Below are 22,268 nucleotides of genomic sequence, written 5' to 3' on the forward strand. Positions count from 1 at the left end.
TACAGTTGCAAAATTCTTGAAAGCCCTTAAAATAGAATGTAACCTAAGGGCAAGTGTTTAATCACAAGCATGCTGAGCACATGCCCGTGCAGATGAGGTAGCCAAGTGCCACAATGAGTGCTTTTTTAGTATGTTCAACAGCTATGATAAGATCACTGTAAACAGTGTTTACTGGCATGTTATGCTTCAGAGGAAGCAGACCATTCTCCAAGCCATTTTACAGCTCAAATGCAGCTTACTGTGCTTACTTTGCTGCACAGACTCTATTCAAAGTTATTTGGAAGAAATAGAAATTATTTTGAACTCCTGTACAGGTTTCTTTGTGCCCTTACCTTCCTGTTGTCCCCCACTTCGAGGAATGAAATATTTATTTGCTTTTGGCAGCATCTCACTATTGGGTTTAAAGAGGAAACCTGCGTTGAATTCAAGTGAAAGAATCATAGAATCATGGAATGGTTAGAGTTGGAAGGGACCTGAAAGATCATTGAGTTCCAAGCCCCCTGCCATGGGCAGGGACACCTCCACTAGAGCAGGCTGCTCAAAGCCCCATCCAGCCTGGCCTTAAACACTTCCAGGGATGGGGCAGCCACAACTTCCTGGGCAACCTGTTCCAGTGCCTCACCACCCTCACAGTAAAGAATTTCCTCCTAATATCTAATCTAAATCTCCCCTCTTCCAATTTAAAACCATTAGTCCTTGTCCTGTCAGTACACTTCCTGACAAAGAGTCCCTCTCCGGCTCTCCTGTAGGCTCCCTTCAGATATTGGAAGGCTGCTATGAGGTCTCCCCGGAGCCTTCTCTTCTCCAGGCTGAACAACCCCAGCTCTCTCAGCCTGCCTTCATAGGGGAGGTGCTCCATCCCCCTGATCATCTTCGTGGCCCTCCGCTGGACCCGTGCCAACAGGTCCATGTCCTTCCTGTGTTGAGGACTCCAAAGCTGGACACAGTACTCCAGGTGGGGTCTCACGAGAGCAGAGTAGAGGGGTAGAATCACCTCCCTTGACCTGCTGGCCACGCTTCTCTTGATGCAGCCCAGGATGCGGTTGGCTTTCTGGGCTGCCAGTGCGCACTGCCAGCTCATGTTGAGCTTCTCATCCACCAACACCCCCAAGTCCTTCTCCTCAGAGCTGCTCTCCAGCCATTCTCTACCCAACTTGTATTTGTGCCTGGGATTGCCACGTCCCAGGTGCAGGACCCTGCACTTGGCCTGGTTGAACTTCATGTGATTTGCACAAGCCCATCTCTCAAGCCTGTCCAGATCCCTCTGGATGGCATCCCTTCCCTCCAGCGTGTCGACCGCGCCACCAAGCTTGGTGTCGTCAGCAAACTTGCTGAGGGTGCACTCTATCCCACTGTCCATGTCTCCGACAAAGACGTTGAACAGCACTGGTCCCAGTACCAACCCCTGAGGAACTCCACTCATCACTGGCCGCCTATTGGACATTGAACCATTGACCACAACCCTTTGAGTGTGGCCATTCAGCCAGTTCCTGATCCACCGAGTGGTCCATCCATCAAACCCATGACTTTCCAATTTTGAGACCAGGATGTCTTGTGGGACAGTGTCAAATGCTTTGCATAAGCCCAGGTAGATGACGTCTGTTGCTCTGCCCTTGTCCACCAAGCCTGTGGCAGTATTGTAAAAGGCCACCAAATTTGTCAGGCACGATTTGCCCTTGGTGAAGCCATGCTGGCTGTCTCCAGTCACCTCCTTATTTTCCATGCACCTTAGCATAGACTCCAGGAGGATGTGCTCCATGATCTTGCCAGGCACAGAGGTGAGGCTGACTGGTCTATAGTTCCCTGTGTCTTCCTTTTTTCCTTTTTTGAATATTGGGGTTATGTTCCCCTTTTTCCAGTCAGCAGGAACTTCACCAGATTGCCACGATTTCTCAAATATGATGGAAAGCGGCTTAGTGACTTCGTCTGCCAGCTCCCTTAGGACCCGTGGGTGGATTTCATCAGGTCCCATGGACTTATGCACCTCCAGGTTCCTTAATATGTCTCGAACCTGATCTTCTTCTGCTGTGGGCGGTTCTTCATTCGCAGAGCCCTTGTTTTTGCCTTCCGTGACTTGGGCAGTGTGGTTAGAGCCCTTGCCGGTGAAGACTGAGGCAAAAAAGTTGTTCAGTAGCTCAGCCTTATCCATATCCTGGGAGGTCAGGTCTCCCGTTTCCTTCCGGAGAGGGCCCACAACTTCCCTAGTCTTGTCTTTGTTCCTGACATATCTATAGAAGTTTTTCTTACTGTTTGTTATGTCCCTGGCTAGATTCAGTTCTGCCTGGGCTTTCGCTTGCCTGATTTGGTTCCTGGTTCCATCTCTTAGCCTTCCTGTGCTGTGCAACTTCAGTTCTGTTTTCAGAGATATTTCCAAGCAAGTGCATTCAGTAATTTTCTTGTATTGAGTTTAAGGAACTGAAACTGATCTTTCCTTGTAACTCCTGAACATCATCTATGCCCAGGACTAGATGCTTGAAGTGTTTTTATTTGTAACTGGCATAGAAGTATCTCCCCAATTTAGTTGTTGCTTGAGATTGTGGTATGTGGAATGGGCAGAGTTTCTCAACTTGATCAAAACCCTTCTGCTGTGCTTGTATGGGCTTCGTTTTAATCTTCTCTTGACCGTGTGCTGATTAAAACTGGAATCCTTTCATATAATTTGGGCTTAATCTGTGGAATTAATTCCTCCAGTATGTAATGGAAGCCAAAACCATGGTAACATTTTTAAAAAGCAAAAGATTCAAGCAGTTCTTCCTGTGAATGATCGACGTTGCATAGTTAAAATAATATTAAAAATTGGATTCCAGCTGTTCTTGGAGCAGTTTTAGCTTTCATTATGAAATATTAGCATATTTAGTGAATCGTATGGGCTCACTGTGTATTACAGTGTTTCTTGCACCTTATTTTAAAGCTTCTGAAGAGACAATACTAATTTACAAGCCTTGGGTGATGATAATTCCTTTGTCACTGATTCCTTTTCTAGGATTGAACTGTGAATAATTTTATAAAGGTTGAAGTTTTATGTCCTACAGCAATTCTTTTATCATGTTTCTTTCATGTGACTTTTTTTCTAGACCCAGAGCACCTTGAAAATTTTGAGAAGTATCTTAAATCAATGAACTGCTCGGAAGAAATTTGTCTGCTTACTACATTTGCTCAGATGGCACAAACCAAACGGGCTGATGTTGATCAGGATTTTATCAAAATCATTGTTCTGGAGATATATGAGGCAAGTAGCAGTCCTGGTACTTTCAGGAAAAGGAAAAATGTGCTCTTTTTCTTTCTAACAGAGGAAAGTGTGAACCATTCATGGTTTCTGTAGTTTGTTCTACCATGGAACTAAGAAAGTGCTACTTCTGAGGTTTATAATCTAGTACAGAATTAAAATATCCTGGAGTGCATGTTTTTCTGGGAGAAAGGGCAACTTCTCTGAAGATCAAGCCAGAATGAAACAATGAACAAAAATATCTTTTGTGTTGCTTCATTTTTCTCGCACAGATCTAACATGTAGCTCTGAAATTCCTTGTGTGGTGTTTTTTCTGTTGTGGTATGTAGTTTTGTGGTGGTTGGATTTTTTATTTTAGTGTGTATGTGGGGTGTTGTTCCCATGTTTAGTTTCAGGCTTTATTTTTGGCACTGTGATGATAATAATTTCCTTAACTCCTAGGGCAATCAGTTTCAGTTTTAATATTGGCATTTATTAACTTTTTCCAGAATCACCAATTTAGTTCTATATTTTCCAAAAAGACGTTTTATTGCGGTGTCAGTGAAGGTCAGCCATACCCAGTAACTTCTCTCTGCTTATCTTCTCAGGTGTCTTATGTTAGCCTTTCTACAAGAGAGACGTTTTCAAAAGTTGGTCGAGAACTCTTGGGAGCGATCGCCAGCATCCACACACACATTATTTCTGTGCTGCTGGATCGAGTTAGAGAGACCATCGAGAAAGTTGGGATGGTAAGTGCTAACGTCCATCATTTAAAGTAGGCACCCAGTTAAAACTAGAGGCCATACCGGACTCGGGGTACGAATGGGTTGTGTTAAAAGCCTGTCCATGTTTTTTTGATCATATCACTCTTTAAGATAGAAGGGCATAATGCTGATTATTGTTCTGTACTGCATACTGATTAGCCATTTTCTTTTCTGCCCTCAAAGGTTTCTTTATATCTGTTTAAAGAACTGCCGTTGCACCTGTGGAAGCCTTCTTCATCTGAGATCGCAGTGATTCGTGATTGGTTATTAAATTACAATCTAACGACAGTAGAGAACAAACTAGCCTGCATTATCCTGGAAGGGCTGAACTGGGGATTCGGTGAGCATGTATGTATTAAAAGCAGGAGGCCTGAACTTGGTCAGTTTTACAGAGTGAAAGTTTTACTCAACCTGGAACTGTAACTGAATTTGAAAACAGTTAATTGCATGCTTTTATATGGTGGCTGTACACTTGATGGCATAGGATGGGAACTTGACAATAATGGTGCAGCATTCTGCCGGGGGATTTGCTTGCGTTGCTTTTTTGTAGTGCTGTGGCTGAGATTAAAGTAGATATTTAAGCAGGAGTTTCCTCTCTCTAAACAAGGGGGAACAGCTGACAGGACAATTTTTGTGAGGTACTTGACTAAGATGTCTCTGGCTGTAGAAACAGCAGAATCCTCTGAGAAGTGTGTATGAGACTGATGTGACTGTAGTTTGCAGCCTGGTAGCCAGGTATGTTTTTCACAATGCGAGAGAGAAATTAGAGATTTCAAAGCCCTGAGCATTATTTAAATGATCGGAAAATATTCCACAGAATGGGTTATGCCAGGACCTCTGTCAGTTTGGGGTCCAATCAAAGGTGAACACTTTTTCAGAGAGAAACAGAATTAGATTGGAGGAAAAATCCTGTTGCCCATTTTAGCATCCGTCCATTTGGTCATACTGAACTCTTCTCTTTGCTGTGCTGGTGCTGGTACATGAAGATTGCCTTACCTTTTCCTCCCTGTTCCTTGATGAACGTTAAAAACAAAGGAATGGTGGGGAAAGTTAACTGTGAGGTCTTTTCTGGGCAGTAAGAGTGTCATGTCTGTACACTTCGATATGGGGAAAAATCGTTCTTTAATGTGGCAATTAATAAGAATTATTCCTATGTTTTGGTACAACAAACTTGTGTTTTATGGTTTTGGCAAGATTTCTAGTGTCTGTACTATTTAATTTAAAATGCCATCTGTGGATCTTTGGATTAATTGCTATAAATCCACCAAATGCATGTGAGAAGTGATTGTGGTCACTTTTTTCTGGAAATAATCTAGCTGTTGAGCTTTATATTGCCCAGTGTGAGCTCATTATTCTTCAATGTTCCTCCAGAATTTTTCTTACTGGCCAAGATTTTGATCAAGTATTACAATACTTAATCTTTTTCTGGGTGTTCAAATTAAGATTTATTTCTCTGTACTGCAACTGACTTGATACAGTTGTAGAGATCTTTCAAATGAGGCAAAGTTTTGTGGTATGATTCTATTTTTAGCAGGATGCTCTTCATCTGGATCCAGCTGTCCATTCTGAAGTTGCATTGATGGTCCTGGAGGCATATCAGAAATACCTCTCCCAGAAACCGTATGCTGGGCTGCTTTCTGAAAGCATAAAACAGGTAAGCCTTCTTCAGAATTCCGGGGAGTAGCTTACTGATGGTGATAGGTAGGAAAAGCTGCAGGCCAAAACCTTGTTTTCTTTTCTTTTTTTTCTCTTTTATAAGCTGTGCCATCTTGATACTAGTAGAACATCATAATATACCAACTCTCAGTATTTTTGCACCCACAGACCTATTTGAAGATACTCTTAGACTTACGTTAAACTTCTATATTGGAAATAGAAAGTTTAAATTTGTCCCCCTTGTAGGTTTGCATTATTATCCAGCCCGTAGTTGGAGAGTTGCGAACTGTTCTTGCAAAGCTCCCTTTACTGATGCCGAATTGGCCAGTACTTGCTTAATGAAAGGCTACTTGCTATTACTGGTGGACATAAGAGACATCCTTCCTGTGTCTCCAGCTCTTAGTCTTACCTTATTTAAAGACTCAAGATTTTAGGAGTTTTTCAGTAGTGATCAGTGCTGTGTTACCTGAACTCCCCTCAGTTGGTGACTGAGGAAGGTATGGGTCCAAGTTACAGAAGGGGAATGGAAGGATAGAAAGATCAAGGTTAAAAATCCCTTTTTTGGATATTCAATCCAAGATGCTTCTATTTATTTATTCAGAGCTTTTAGCATTGTGTTGTGCTTTGTCTTCTTGGTATTTCTTGTACAGTGCTCTCTCCTACCCTCCTCCCCAGTCTTTTCTTCCCCCTCTTTGAATGTTCCTTGTTGTCTCTGCTCTTTCTGACTTGCTTCTCTGTACTATTTAATCACAGTTTGTTGTCTTGTGCCATCTAGATGAGTTCTCTTTTTAAGCCTGTTTCAGCCTTGGTTGCCACTTGTATTGGTGAATCTGTCTTGACTTGTGTGAGCTTCTAACTGCTACTTGAGAGAAAATAATGCTTAGGTTCTTGTACCCTCACTCGGAGAGGATGAAATATCTCCATTGACTCCCAGCTCTGTATTTTACACTGGTCTGTCAGAGCGCGTACAATATTTTTAATATTTTTAAATCCCAAAGATTTATCATTCTCTGATCTAGACAGGCTCTTCGTGGTAATGGACACATTTACAGGGCACAGAGGCTCTACCTGTCTGCATTACAGATTTCTTTCCAAGGAGAGGCTGCCAGGTTTTAGGCTTTTTTTTGTTGACATACGTTATTTTTTTTTTTTGTATACATATTTTTAGTTTTCCTTTCACTAGCAGTCTTAAACATTATTGAAGGTTGTGTGTGGTTGGTTGTTTTGGTTTTTTTTTAATAGTAGAAACAAAATTTAATCAGAGACCAATGTCTAATTTGGAAAACTTTAGCCAAATAGTATAAGTTGATAGCCTTGACCAAAAGGGATGGGTGGAGGGAGAGGGTTGGGGGAAATTAAGGCCACAGAAACAGAGATTTCAGATAAACTTAATTGGTGATGCTACATGGTGTACCTGAAAAATAACTACTGTTGCTCTGATTTTGTGTCATGGTGTTGTGGTAGAAGAGGAGACTCGTCTAAGCTGACCCAAGACCCATACATGCCACAGTATGTCTGTGGTTCCTCTCATTCCTGTTCCTGCTGCTTTCTTCCAGGTCTCCTACTTAGCCAGCATCGTTCGATACGGAGAAACACCGGAGATGTCCTTTAATCAGTGGGCGTGGGGTTTGATTTTGAGGTTGAAGCTTCACAGAAATGACCGTGGCATGCAGCAGGGCTGGCCAGCTGTCCCTGTGTCCGGCAGCGTGCTTGACATGACGGAGTCGGTCATGCTTCACCCCCTGCTGAAGGCTGTTAAAGCAAGCATCCCTGTTGGCTGCTACCTGGCGCTGGCAATGACCACGCTGGGTCACAGGTGAGTCTGTTTTCTCATCTTTGCCTTGGGTGGGTCGCCCCAGTGACTGAGCAACCTACCTAACGATGCACTGAGGGCTATTAACATCTTTTTGCATGTTTAAAGGACTTCTGACGCAAGGGACTGAGCAGTCTTTCAGGGACTGTAGTTTCAAAAAACCCATGCCACTTCCTTTATTTTGCTAATACTATTTTTTACCTTCTGCATGTTAAGGTCAAAATGGTAGTTAGAAATAATACTGAAACTGAGAGGTTAGGATGATTGCTATGGACAGGAATAACTTCTAACCACGCTTACTGAAGGGGTTCTTCGGGTAGCTTTTTTTACCAGGGCTGCAGCAGAGCATTCAGAAAACATCAAGGAGAAAAAAACACTTTATTTGTCATGGTAATGATAAACAAGAGTTTTAGAACCTTGATACTGATCCTCCTACCTCTGACTGTGTTCCAGCATAGTCTTTTCCAGTGCTTTCAGCTGGCTTGTAGGTAAGGCTCTTTGGTATGATCAGATGTTCTAGCTGATTAAAGCACAGTGCCAGGCATAGATAAACCAGTGTCTCCCAGGTCTGTTTTCCTTGAATCTGTCATCTCCTTAATTATCTCCTAGTCATATTCAAAATTTTGACTAACTTCTTTTCTGCATATAATATCGCTTTACTCCTTAAAGAGAAACTGTCTTGGCTTTCTTTTCCTTCCCCCAGCCATTGCTTGACGCTAAGGTTATGCCATAGATACATACGTGCTTCTTCAAAGCACTGGAGTAATTTGAGACTGATAGGAAGGTATTCTGGCTTTAGAGTGGAAGTTTTCACATGACTTCAAGGATGGAATGAAAAACAAGGAACCTCTTTACTTCTCAGTGTTTTTTTTCCACACACACCCCCCCCCCCCCCCCACTTGTCCTTACAAAGAACTGTTTGGTATCTGTCTCCTATCTACACAAGTGGTATTTATTACACATGAAAGTTCAAGGACAGTTACATTAATAAGCAGAAGAAACAAATTGCTGTATTGCATGCTAGTGACTTAGTACAATTATTTCATTTTCATGACCTCAGAGTAGACCTGGGATTGATGTTTTACATCTTTTCCTGATGTGCAGTTTTGCAGTTAGCAAAACTTGATGCAGGGCAAGATACCAAGTAAGTTGCCACTGGTGAGTTTTCTGGACAGAGTGGGGTCCATCTCCGCCGACTGCAGTTATCCAAGTATCTACTGTCGGGAAACAGCCCAAACTCTATCTATAAGTACTAAAGAAAGGTGTTCAGGAAGTTCCTTCTGGGTGTTCCAACCCCCGGAACGGCTGGAAAAACTTAGCAAATCTATCTCCAATCGAATGACTCCTGCAGCTGAGGAAAAAACTCTGTGGATTTAGCTGTTTAGGATTTTAAAGAATAAGTGTAAAGATATGAATGTCTTTACATATAAGTTCACAAAAAAGCACCCGTGTCCCTTTCTCTTGACAGTCGATGTGTCTTTCCTTATTTACTTTCGTTTTGTTTTGACAGCATTGAGAAGTTCTGTGCTGAAGGGATCCCTCTTTTGGGTGTACTCATCCAGTCTAGATACCTGAGAACGGTCGTCCATGTGCTGGATAAAATTTTACCCTTGTTTTACTCTTGCCAGTATTATCTCCTGAAGAATGAACAGTAAGCATTACATGTTCCTCATAAATTTATTGATAAAGAGCAATGAAAGTTAATCTTGACTGTTAATTTTATCAGGTTTCGTTCTGGGTTTTGCATCCAGTGAGAATGTGACACATATGATGGGGAAAAACGTCTGGGTTATTTGCTGAGTTATCTTTGGGATTGACTGTGGTTGAAGAAGTAGTTGTAGAAGTGTCACCTACTGCCCTCACGTGTACAGTCATCACTGGTGCTCCTGTGCCACAGAGGTGGTCTTCAAACAGCTGGATTGACAAGTAGCTGTTGTGTTTAGATGAGCGAGAAAGACAAGGAAGCAATACTATTTAATTGTGTCATTACTGGTAAGCTGAGCAGCTGGGAGTGTACTCAAGTGCTGGACCTCAGTGTCTCTCCTGGTAAATTAGTAATGTGGTCCCTGGGGTGCTTTTGGCTTGGACCGCCTGGCAGTCTCCCAGACAATTCCTGGACTAGATTTGGGTGCTGATGTGGGTCAAGAACTGTGTTCAGTCCCGATGAGCTGCCTGGAATTGCAGTCTGCCGTGAACTGCTCATATTGTGCCAGATACAGTTAACATGGAGCAATTAAATCTGCAGCATATATGTGAATCAAAAGCCTTGTATATGAATGTCAATCAGTGCTATTGAGCTCGTTTTAAATTCTCTAGAAGCAGGTTTCCTGTATATTATGCTGTATAAGGAATTTTAGAATTAATTTAATTTGTTGACATCCCTAGGTTTTTATCTTATGTCCAACTGTTCCTTCATCTGGATAGTGGAGTCCCTCAAGGCATGACCCAGCAGGTTACCCATAAAGTAACACAGCACTTGACAGGAGTGAGCTATGGAGAAAATGTTAAGCTGCTCAGTAGTATGATACAGGTAAGAAGATTATTTAAAAAAAAAAAAAAAAAGTAAAAAAGAGAGAGGGGAGTTTTTAAAAGCAAGTGGACTTTTTGACTGAGTTTAGAGTTTAGGCTTAGAAAGGATACTGAATCCGGCAGTTCTGCAGCCACAGAGTACTCTGCATCAAGCACAAATAGTTGGGTTTGTTTCCTGAAATACTTCTGCTTAAACTTGCCTAAAGCTGGCAATGCATGTGATACTGGGACATAACAATATGTGCCTTCCATACTTCTTGGAAAATGAATTTTTTTTAATACCAGGTCAAAACTCTGCCTAAAAAGGGAACGTGATACAGAGCTCTACTTTCTCGCTTGTGTTAGTTGAGGAATGCAGCAGATACATTAATGTTTGAAAGCTTTGCTTTTGACCATTGATTTATGACTATGCAATGACAAAATATTCCTGTGTTAAGGAACAAGTATTTTTTCTTCTGAGTGCAGAGAACTCAAGAACCCAGGCTCACTAACAGCAGAGGGCGGCGGATAAGGGCTAGGGGATAACATACCTACTCTGGGAAGTCCTTTTGCAGGAACAGCAGGAACCTTCAGAAGTAGATGCCACTTACGCCTGCAGGTCACAGAGGTCCCACTTATGGCTTTTGTCTCTGTTTTTGCTGACTGCACAAGATGCTGAGATCTCCAGGCTGCAGAGTCTCTTTTGGAGGTTGGACGTGACAAAGCTGTTTTTACATAGGCATGGAGAGCATCACCATACATTATTTATTTAATTTAGGCCCACAGCCTTATGCAAGTTAGACAATTCTTCAGTAAATTCTTAAGCTTTAATTGAAGCAGCGATCTCTTGAATAATTTTACCCTTTACTTTGGCAGACTCATGTTTTTCTGAGTGACCAGCCAAACGGAGTGGGTCCGGCAGCGGTACTGGAGTTCTGGGTTCAGGTCCTCACCAGCCAGCAGCTGTGGCACAGGGACCGGGCAACGCTCTTCCTCCTGGATGACTTATGTAAAGCTGCTTTTCAGTACAGTCAAGAGGACTGTGTACAAAAGCTGCTTTACCAACAGCACAGGGTAAATGGGTGTGGTGTAACACTGTGGCTATTGAGTAAATGGTCAGTTCATCTGTTGCTCATTGTAATTTTGATGTGCATGTATTTTCCTGAAATGATACAAGGATGGTTATGATAGTGAGTGGTCACAGGGTTATCTGATTTGTTTCTGAGTAGTTCAAGATTAATGAAATGTTTTATATTTTAATAATGATAATTAAAACCTATTTGGAACACTTTTCATTCATATGAGTTCTGTCATAATATTTTAGTTTGTGATCTTTGCATTTCTAATGTTTGGTAGTGTGTTTGGAACAAAAGTAGAATTTCCTCTCCTAAAGAAACAGATGCTGTCACTATAATGGAATCTTCTCACTGGAAAAGAAATAAAGTGCAAGCAGGCATTTCAGGGGTGTCTGGTTGAGCTGAGGTTGGGAAGTAGCAACCTGAGGCAGAAAGGAACCTGGATGAAAGCAGAGCGACATACCTGAAGCTTGCAAATCATCTGTTAGGCTGCTTACAAAAAAAAAAAAGAACAAACGAAATATTTTGTGTTTCCTTGCAGAATGCTTTGGGGTATCATTGTGACAAAGGTCTGCTGTCTTCCCTTGTTAGCTGGATTGTGGCAGGCAATGTGACACCTTCCTTTGTTGAGGGCAACGCCAATTCCTCTCAGGTCAGTGGTACGATGGTGTTGGATGGACAGCCCTGGGATAAGCAATATACAGGTGTCTAGACTGGTGGGGGTTTTTTTTTCTGCTTTTGCAGGTTTTTGTAGATCTTGTTCCCTCTTTATTCCTATCCCAGTGTTTGTGAGTTTTCTTGTGGTAAAATCTAATTTAGCCTAAGAGAATGCCATGAGTTTATTACAGTAAAGGGAACATTCACATTTTACACAGAGAGAGTTTGTCTGATCTGTGTCCAAGAATTCATATAATAGGATTTATTAGTTAAGATTCCTTCTAATCTTCAATTTTCTTGATATTTTTGATGAGGGAAAATACATAAAGCCTGACTTTTCTGTTAGATCAATCTTTATCAGATAAATATTTTGAATACTAGTTGCTTTCTCGCTGCTTAAGAAAGTTCCTCAATCGAGGAAAAAAAAGCCCCAAAACCCTGCAGTACCCCAACTGGAGATGTGTAGTGCTGGTGGGGAGAGGAGATACTGTTTTACTGTGTTTTAAGTACGTTGTTTCCTCCTCTCTGGATAACTCTACTGCTTGTCCCTGGTTTCCCCCTTTCCCACGATTGTACAAAATACAAAGGGAAATTTTGAATGTCGATAAGGAGGAAACTTTTTCAGTTTTCGTGTTGAGATATGATACTGCTTTTGCAGCTTTGTAATGAGAATCTGGCAAAGACATATTCCTGTTATGAAAAGAACAAGTTTCCTGATTCCTTCCCTTGCCATTTTGTTATCAGTGTCTCTGTTATAACTGTGTTGTGCAGGTCTGGTTTTCATGGATGGTGTTAAATATGGAGTCGATATTTGAAGAAGATTCCCAGCTTCGCAGAGTTGTGGAGGGGGAGTTGGTTATTAATGCTTTAACTCCTGATCAAGCTTTAAAGGTAAGAGAGCTGTTCATCTCATTTTATTAGAGGGAACTGGAGAGAAGTGTTCTCTTGTATCATTTAGTTCTTATCTCATGTGCTTTTTCTTACCAAGGTAAAAGCGTAACTAATGCTTTATATGATTGGCTTTCCAGGAGAAAATGCACCTCAGGGAAATTTTCCTTTACATTTTGATTGGAATGTTTAAAAACTACCATGCAAATATCTGGTTTTTAATATACTATTATTTGCAGAAAGCTACAGTCATTAATTAGTGTTCTTGCATGATTTTTTGGATCATCTGAATGCCTCATCATCTTCAGTGGATTTTTGCTATACCATTGAGATGGGGAGTGCAGATACTCTTATTTTACAGGTGGGAAATTGTGTCTATTTTCCAAAGAGCATTTCTCAGATGACCTGAATTTTGCACAACTTTGGGCATTACTTTTCTCTGTATTCGCTGAATTATTTTCTAAGACTTTCAGAACTGTTTAGGTCTTTCCCTGAACTTAGGCAGGTGTGCTTTAAGCCATGTTGCAGCACTTACCAGATTGCCTGAACTAATTTAGAAATTTCCAATGGAGCAGGTGGAAACCAAAGCTGTCCAGTCTCGAAGTGTAACTTTTGGCCTGTCCTTCATCTTGGTTATTTCAGTGTGTTTTACTGAAGAATGTAGTCTAGAAGCTCTACGAAAATAGATTCGTTTTGTCTACGTCCAGACTGGTTCGTGTCCTGTGTCCTTGGAGGGCAGTCTGGGGAACATTTTCTGCCTCAGCAAGAGAGATGGTACACGGGGAGTGTGTGGAAATAAGTGCTTAGGGGTCCCGAGGTCTAGTGTGGGGGATGAGGTAGTGCCAGGGTCTGTGCCAAGGTGTGGGAACTCAGAAAAGCCTCCTGTTCCCCTCCTTTGGGATCCACACAAGCTTTGTGTGTGGCTTTAATGAATCATAGAATTGTCCAGGTTGGAAGGGACCTTTCAGATCATTGAGTCCAGCCATTGACGTAACACTGACAAAACCACCACCAAACCATGTCCCTCAGCACCATGTCTGCCTGGCTTTTAAATCCCTCCAGGGATGGTGACTTCACGGCTTCCCTGGGCAGCCTCTTCCAAGGCTTGACAACCCTCTCAGTGAAGAAATTTTTCCTAATACCCATCCTAAACTTCCCCTGGAACAACTTGAGACTGTTTCCTCTTGTCCTATCACCTGTTCCTTGGGAGAAGAGACCGAACCCCCTCTCTACATCCTCATTTCAGGGAGTTGGAGAGAGCGAGAAGGTCTCCCCTCGAATTAACGATTTAGTGGGTCCATGGAGTAACATTCTATGTTGCTAAGATGGAGTGCTGCAACGTTGCTGCAACGTTGTGTTGCCTTTGTTCTGCTTTTGCAAAGAGAGAAATAATTTCTTTTTTCCTTCTGTATTCTTTCTTCATGTTAGTTTTACTTTACATTTTAGATTTTCAATAGTGCTCTATGGAATGTAGTCTGGAAAAAGTGAAAAGTGGTAGCAGGCTGTAGGATTCTGTGTCCTCACGTGGCATAAGAGTGTTGTTTCTACTGGTTGGAACATGCTGCATGCATCACTGCTGCTGCTTTGTTCCATAACACCACCAAGTCTTACGGACACCTAAAACAGGAACATCTGCCTCTGTGAGGAAGAACAGTAATTAAGTGTAATTAACATCAGCTTTGCATCACACTAGCCTTTCTGTTTATGCTATTTTTTTTTTTTTTGTAAGCAGTGTAGCACTGCTCTTTAGCAGCTGCCCAACACAGCTGTGAGCCGGGCAGCCCTTCCACTAAAACCTGTAACAGACATGCGAACGTTTCCAAAGTTTTCTCCTCCGTAATTGCTGAATCTGTTGGGTTAAGCTGTAACAGGGAACTGCAGCAGAACACTTGTCTGAAAACCGTTCTTTTTGCAGAAAGCCCAGACCCAGCTGAAGCTGCCCATCGTACCTTCCCTTCAGAGGCTCATGATCTACCGCTGGGCTCACCAGGCCCTTGCCACCCCCGCTGATCACCCTCTCATGCCACTAATCTGGCAGAAATTCTTCCTCCTTTACCTTCACCGACCAGGGCCGCAGTACGGGTGAGTCTGATCATCAGGGCTCTAGCAGAATAGCATGCACTAAGAAGTCTGCACTGCAAGTGGGATTAATAAGTGGCTCACACTAAGATGGTATCTGAAAACAGTGGGTACCAGCAACTTCTCTAAAGAGTCAATTTATTTGCAGAGGTGCTGGTTTGACACTTGCAACAAGACTTGGTTGTGCTTTTTTCTTCATTTTTAGATTACCCGTAGATGGCTGTATTGGAAGACGTTTTTTCCAGAGTGCGGCTCAGATCAATTTATTGAGTGAAATGAAGCAGCGCTTGATAGAGGTGGCAGACTTCCACCACGCTGCCAGCAAAGCACTGAGAGTGGAGAGTCCCGCAGAGGGCAGCGACAGATCACCTGAGAAGGCATGCAGCTCATCAGCTTACCTGACGTCACCAGAGCTGCATAAGGAACTTGTCAGGTAAAAAACAAAAAGCCTGCCCAGTTCAATGTTATTCAGTGCAACCACCTTAGAGCTCAGCCTTAGCTGTGGGAGATGTGAAGGGATGTGACCCTCGGCTGGCCTGGGTGTACCACAGGCTCTTGTTATACGTGGTGGTGAAATCTGTTCCTCTATTGACACAACTTGTTTTGTTTGAGGGGGTGCTGATTTTACTACTAAAAATAAAACACTGTTGATAGAGTTTTCCTTAGGGGAGAGCTTTGTTTTTTAATTAATGGCATCCCCGTACTAGTACAGTAAAATATTTGTTGTTTAGGCATATCTGCTGCTGGTATGTACATCACCAGCTGTACATGTAAAGTGCTGCATTGTGTGTATACATCTGTTTGTCACAGATAGGGCCCAGTCTTAAGTATGAAGAAGATTACTTCTCCAGGGAATTTACTGGATATTTCAACACATGATTTAATTAGTGCAGTTCACCCTGTCACAGCTCAACTTTAGCCTGATAACAAGTGTGTTTGGGGCCCCCTGCAAAGTTCTATGTCTCCTTAACAAAACATCAGCACAAGAGTGTCTCCTTGTGTTGGATTAGGCTAAGGAGATGTGCATGGTCACTGGCTGCGACTCAGCTGATGAATGCTCATTTTTGGAAGAGGTGGTAACTTCTATGAGCCACAAATCTCATGCACGCTGGAGCTGTAGCTACGCTGTTCAGAAGTTCGTGGTTCTATTATAAAGAGACTTTTGGTTTGAGAAGTCTACCTTAAGAAGTACTTGCAGTATTGCAGTATCTTGATTTTTCCTAGAAACTATGGTTGAAAAGATTATTCAAGGAAAGTCCCTTGTTCGGGGGGTTTGGGCGTACAGGATCTGAGCTTCTTTTAAGTGCTTCCCCCTGGAAATCAATAGCTACTGTACAAATAAGGGAGATTGTAAATCCTCCTTGGTTGTATGTGAAAAATAATCCAGCAGTGCTTACTGGGTGGAACTTGATTAATATTTTGTCAGTCTTTCATTTCAAGGGAGTTCCCCACTTCAACATAAAACCAGACTGCTCTACAGCCAAGTAAATCTTGCACTCAGGAAGTTTAATGACCACCTAGACAGAAGGGAAAATATTGGTAGAGTTCATAAGGGCTGACTGTTCGAATTAAACTACTTCCATTTTTTCACCAATGACACTGATAAGGAAAACAAGAGTTTGCTAGTGATATTTAGTGCCCCAGTGCAAAGGGTTAATGATATTCTACTTCTGCCTTGTATTTAATCAGGAAAGCTTGGATGGTATGATTATAAAATGGTACCTCTCAGTAGAGTGAAGTCAGTTGAAGAAAGAAGTATATTTATATTGAAGTGCAGTGTTAGCAGAGGAGGAAATGGGAATAAACTAGACATGAATTTGAGTCTGACAAATCAAAAAATGTAACTCGGGTGCGAGCTCTTAGAGCAGGCACTGTAGAAAATTCATGGGGTGAAAAGCCAAACTTGCTCAGACATACTCTTTTTATCTTCATGGATCTTTTTGAATTTGTCAGTATAATTCCCTGATTCACTTCCAGTCCTGGGTCGTGTTTACTAATTTGCATAAATGTTTTCCTTTTCAAATTTTGTCCTGTTATTCGTGGTTATTGCTCTTTGCATTTTTTCTAAATAGCTTTTGCTCGTCTGCTGGTCTTCGAACTGACATTTAGTATCCTAGTCACAAATCATCTGAAATATCTATGTTTTGAGCCATGTCACCTTGGGGCATGATTTGTTGCCTTAACTAAACCCAAGAAGGAGACTGCTGTGTAATACTTGCTGTGCATACAATTAAAATTCACATTGATTTATTTTTTTCCTTTTTTTTGTTTTTTCTTCTCAGGCTTTGTAATGTTTTTGTTTTGTGGTTGGAAGAAGAGAGTTTCCAGAAGGGAGACACATACATTCCTTCTTTACCGAAGCAATACGATGCTCATAGACTTGCTAAAGTCATGCAGAACCAACAGGTGAAGTGCTAATGACACAGGCAGTCTGGGATCCAAAATTCACTTCACTTACTAAAATGGGTCCTCTAGAGTAGTGAGAGACGTGGTGTCACTGGTCTTTAATACGTGTACAACGTTACAAAGGTGTAATACCTTCACCTTTCCTATACATTCTGTGCTGTCCCGAACTATCTTCCTTTATATTTGAGCGAGGACTTGTGAGTAGTTTTCTTGCATATCTTAATGAGAAGACAGTCCTTATTCTGTACTGTTCTGTAATTCCTTTTGTGTTCTAAGATAATTTTAGAGAGTTATTGAAGTTGGAACTTCAAATGACGAAAGACTGGAAGCCTGAAAGACGAAAGACTGCTCATGTTGGTAGTCTGTAATATGTCAGATTAAAATACAAGTTCGGGGGTGGAAGGTGTATATTATTCCATCTGGGGAGTACACCTGGGGAGTTACTGCAGTTAAAAGGCCTGCAAGAGGGAGATTTTGGAAGGGCATTTCCTGGTGCCTGCTTTATTTTTATTCCTCCAGTGTATGTGACTGCTGGAGGACAGTCTCCACAGTAGGAGAAGATCAGGTTCAAGACATATTAAGGAACCTGAAGGTGCATAAGTCCATGGGACCTGATGAAATCCACCCATGGGTCCTAAGGGAGCTGGCGGATGAAGCTGCTAAGCTGCTTTCCATCATATTTGAGAAATTGTGGCAATCTGGTGAAGTTCCTGCTGACTGGAAAAAGGGGAACATAACCCCAATATTCAAAAAAGGAAAAAAGGAAGACACAGGGAACTATAGACCAGTCAGCCTCACCTCTGTGCCTGGCAAGATCATGGAGCAAATCTTCCTGGAGTCTATGCTAAGGTGCATGGAAAATAAGGAGGTGACTGGAGACAGCCAACATGGCTTCACCAAGGGCAAATCGTGCCTGACAAATTTGGTGGCCTTTTACAATACTGCCACAGGCTTGGTGGACAAGGGCAGAGCAACAGACGTCATCTACCTGGGCTTATGCAAAGCGTTTGACACTGTCCCGCACGACATCCTGGTCTCAAAATTGGAAAGTCATGGGTTTGATGGATGGACCACTCGGTGGATCAGGAACTGGCTGAATGGCCGCACTCAAAGGGTTGTGGTCAATGGTTCAATGTCCAATTGGCGGCCAGTGACGAGTGGAGTTCCTCAGTGGTCGGTACTGGGACCAGTGCTGTTCAACGTCTTTGTCGGAGACATGGACAGTGGGATAGAGTGCAACCTCAGTTTGCCGACGACACCAAGCTCGGTGGCGCGGTCGACACACTGGAGGGAAGGGATGCCATCCAGAGGGATCTGGACAGGCTTGAGAGATGGGCTTGTGCAAATCGCATGAAGTTCAACCAGGCCAAGTGCAGGGTCCTGCACCTGGGACGTGGCAATCCCAGGCACAAATACAGGTTGGGTAGAGAATGGCTGGAGAGCAGCCCTGAGGAGAAGGACTTGGGGGTGTTGGTGGATGAGAAGCTCAACATGAGCTGGCAGTGCGCGCTGGCAGCCCAGAAAGCCAACCGCATCCTGGGCTGCATCAAGAGAAGCGTGGCCAGCAGGTCAAGGGAGGTGATTCTACCCCTCTACTCTGCGCTCGTGAGACCCCACCTGGAGTACTGTGTCCAGCTTTGGAGTCCTCAACACAGGAAGGACATGGACCTGTTGGCACGGGTCCAGCGGAGGGCCACGAAGATGATCAGGGGGATGGAGCACCTCCCCTATGAAGAGAGGCTGAGAGAGCTGGGGTTGTTCAGCCTGGAGAAGAGAAGGCTCCGGGGAGACCTCATAGCAGCTTTCCAATATCTGAAGGGAGCCTACAGGAGAGCCGGACAGGGACTCTTTGTCAGGAAATGTAGTGACAGGACAAGGGGTAATGGTTTTAAATTGGAAGAGGGGAGATTTAGATGAGATATCAAAAAGAAATCCTTTACTGTGAGGGTAGTGAAGCACTGGAACAGGTTGCCCAGGGAAGTTGTGGCTGCCCCATCCCTGGAAGTGTTTAAGGCCAGGCTGGATGGGGCTTTGAGCAACCTGCTCTAGTGGAGGTGTCCCTGCCCATGGCAGGGGGCTTGGAACTCAATGATCTTTCAGGTCCCTTCCAACTCTAACCATTCTATGATTCTATGAAATGCAACCTTCTTTAGCCTGACTACAGCTAATCATGCCATGATATTTTATCCTGCATTGGTTTCCTCTGTGTTCCTCTTACTAGGAATTGAGTTTTAATAATCTGTACCTTTTATCTCTAATCTGTTAGAAATTGTACCGTGTGTGCTTGTCACATTTCTTCTCTAAGTGTCATCAGTGGTTTTCAGTGGCTTATCTGTTTATGTGATAAAAATTCTGCAGCTTTTTTCTCCAGTTTAGGTTTTCTTTCCTAGTAATATTTTCCTATGACTTATGCAGAGTCTAGTTTTTTGACCTTATTTTAGTTCCCCAGCTACTAGACTAGATGCACAGTATGTGGCACTGACCAAAATGGGAATGATAATTTTATTTTTTGTGCTTTAGGATTTGTGGATAGAGTATGTCAATGTCGAACTCATACACCGTGAGTTTCAGGAAGCTCTAAACCTTTGGCTGCAGGTTCAGCTTGAATCACACACAACCTGTGCTTCTGCAGGGCAAACAGACTTCACCAACCCTTTATCAGGTAGGAGAGAAGCGTATTTGTTTATGAAACTGGATCAGAAAGAATTGTGAGCATGTTGAAGCCCTGGTTTCTTCAGGAACATAATGAAGGCTGTGAATAAAGATGTGAATACAGTTTTTCTATGATTATAGTATTTTGCATGAAGTTTTCATGATGTTCTTATGGCGGTGCCTATGTGGGAGGCTAACATTGATGTTTCTAGTTTGAAGTTTGCCACATCACAGAATAGCAGGTGATGTTGTGCCTAGAGCTTTATGGGTGAGCTCCCCAAAGATTCCTCCCCATCGAGCATGCTTCAGACATGCTGAGTCTCCCTGAAATTTAGACAGAGAAAACTGCAAGCAAAGGAAAAAACACTGTACCTGAAAACAGGAAGGTTGTCTCTGGTTTTGTTGTTCCCAGAGCCTTTCCCTGGGATTTTGGCACAGTGAAAGGGTTGTTCTAGCACAGAGGGGGATAATGGTTGTCACGGTAGGTATATTTAGGGTATGGTGAGACTAGATTTTTTTGGAAGGTGGTTGAAAAAGAGGAGGAAGGCAATAGAAGGAAACTGAAATGGTTTCACAGGTGGATTGGCATTGTTTGGGCAAAGAAACTGAGTGGGAATCAGAAGAAGGAGAGAGCAGACCCAGAGAGAAGAGAGAGGAAGTGCTCTGGGGAGGAATTGGAGCTGACAAGACTCTAGGGACGAATTTGGCTTAGCAGCCTGGGTCTAGGAGCCTCTGTCAGATGAGGAGAATAAATGGAGTGATAAGAGGAAAATTGGAAGGGCGGAATGTAGGGGTGGCTGGGGGAAACAAGGAAAGCAATGGGACCTTGGATCTTAAGGCTGTGTGGTGGAGCTGGTCATGAAGAACAGCTGTGGGAAATAACTAATCTTCCTGGTTTTGTGGACAAAGGTTATGTGATTTTTTTATTAGTATTGTTTTTTAAAGGGAAGAATCCAGAGAAATATTTGTCTGCTGCTAAAAATATTTCATGCAAAAAAATAATGTTTTAGTTCAGTTTCTCCTGAACTTTTCTTATTGACAAAATTTGCTTCTGCTTCCTTTCATAGCCAAAGAGAGGATAATGAATAATTTGAAGAAGTTTGATACTCCCAGGCCTCTTCTTCCGCTCCAGACCATGAAAGCTCCCGTGCCAGTTATTTCCTCTGCCAGCCTCGTAAGTGAGAAAGAGGCAATTCAGCTCATGCGCATGGACCTTAACATCTTGCAGCGACATGCCAAGTAAGACATAGCCATTTTCCTTTGGCCTCACTGCTGTGTCCAGCAGTGTCCTCAGGTGCCTTGACAGCAGCCTTGTTAGTGGTGTTGGCACAAGACTGTCACTGCTTGACTTCTGCTTCCTGTCCCAGTTGGTTTTTTTCCCCTTTGCTATCATGTTACTATTCCACTCCTTTAAGATAAGACTAATTGTCTTATCTAATGACTGAGATGACATCAACTGATATCTCACTCCTATAGTTTCTTTTCTCATTTGGCATACTTCTTAAAATAAAGCCTCCCTTTAGGCTAGATTTATTGACAGTAAGTTAGTTAACCCTTTTGCACTAATGCAGTAGCTGCAACGTGAAGCACTGGAGCCCCCAAGAGAGAAATCTTATTACTGGGACTATTAGCTTTGTGACTGGAGGAGAATTTCTGTTTCTAATATTCCTACTAAGAGAATCCAGCTGAATTATTTTTGAACACTGCTGATAAATCTGTAGCTCTTCTCGCCCAGTGTAGTCATTTAATAACGGTATTATAAAACAAAACAAAACTTGTTAAGCCCAAGAGAGGATGTGTCTAAACAATTCCAGCAGCAGTTTTAGCTGGGCTTTTTTTTGGCTGACTTCAATCATCCCACAGTCCAGCTTTTTTTTTTTTGTCTGGTGGAAAATTACATTTCCTACAGATGGTTATCTATTTAATTTCTTTCCAGGTCTTCATATAGAATAATTCAAAAGAACTCGTGCAGGCTTGAGTAGTCTGGTTCTTGTGAACCTATTTCTTTATTACTTTGAAGTGCTATTACTTTGAAGTTTTAGCTCAATTTCATTTAATAACCTTTTATGTTTTTCTAAGAAAGTGTCACAAGTCATTGTACAGGACATTAAATTGAAGTCTCATCTTTTGCTTATAAATTCTGAGTATTAATGTTTTCAGTAAAGATTTTGGTAACTCTGATCATAAATGCTTTTCAGAACTGCAGCTCTCTGGGAATGTCAGCATGTTGCTCTCAATAGTGAGATACTGGACACAGTGCCTAAGCTGTATGTCAATCGGGAAGAGCAGATCACCCTCCACTTGGAGTGCCGGGGAACGTCAAATAAAGGCTGCCAGGGAGCAGCTCTTCTGACAATCAAGGTTGGAGACACAACATCACTTCTGTTTTGGGGCTGTTGGGCGTGGATGATGGAAGTGAAGTGACTGAATGGTTACAAGAAAGGTAGCAGTTGACCGAGTAAATCCGTACACATGTAATAGTTACAGGAAATATATAATAGCAGATGAAGATCAACAGCTGAAGAATAAATGGTTGCATAAAACTTGTTTTGCTCAAAGTGTCC

General features: G+C 42.5%; 1 protein-coding gene across 1 annotated transcript in view; it reads left to right on the plus strand.

Annotated features, from left to right (window-relative positions):
* Nucleotides 1-22,268, plus strand: part of EPG5 (ectopic P-granules 5 autophagy tethering factor) — a 65,121-nt gene that overhangs the window by 17,546 nt on the left and 25,307 nt on the right. Inside the window, exons 12-27 of the mRNA XM_074166274.1 lie at nucleotides 3,075-3,229; nucleotides 3,814-3,954; nucleotides 4,153-4,317; nucleotides 5,504-5,623; nucleotides 7,182-7,441; nucleotides 8,949-9,089; nucleotides 9,824-9,968; nucleotides 10,823-11,020; nucleotides 11,564-11,674; nucleotides 12,451-12,570; nucleotides 14,483-14,649; nucleotides 14,852-15,079; nucleotides 16,929-17,052; nucleotides 19,573-19,714; nucleotides 20,772-20,943; nucleotides 21,903-22,065. Of these exons, the coding sequence (XP_074022375.1) occupies nucleotides 3,075-3,229; nucleotides 3,814-3,954; nucleotides 4,153-4,317; nucleotides 5,504-5,623; nucleotides 7,182-7,441; nucleotides 8,949-9,089; nucleotides 9,824-9,968; nucleotides 10,823-11,020; nucleotides 11,564-11,674; nucleotides 12,451-12,570; nucleotides 14,483-14,649; nucleotides 14,852-15,079; nucleotides 16,929-17,052; nucleotides 19,573-19,714; nucleotides 20,772-20,943; nucleotides 21,903-22,065 (2,552 nt within the window). The remainder of the gene's footprint in view (nucleotides 1-3,074; nucleotides 3,230-3,813; nucleotides 3,955-4,152; nucleotides 4,318-5,503; nucleotides 5,624-7,181; nucleotides 7,442-8,948; nucleotides 9,090-9,823; nucleotides 9,969-10,822; nucleotides 11,021-11,563; nucleotides 11,675-12,450; nucleotides 12,571-14,482; nucleotides 14,650-14,851; nucleotides 15,080-16,928; nucleotides 17,053-19,572; nucleotides 19,715-20,771; nucleotides 20,944-21,902; nucleotides 22,066-22,268) is intronic.

This window comes from Numenius arquata, chromosome Z, assembly GCF_964106895.1.
Source record: "Numenius arquata chromosome Z, bNumArq3.hap1.1, whole genome shotgun sequence".
NCBI classification, from domain to species: Eukaryota; Metazoa; Chordata; class Aves; order Charadriiformes; family Scolopacidae; genus Numenius; species Numenius arquata.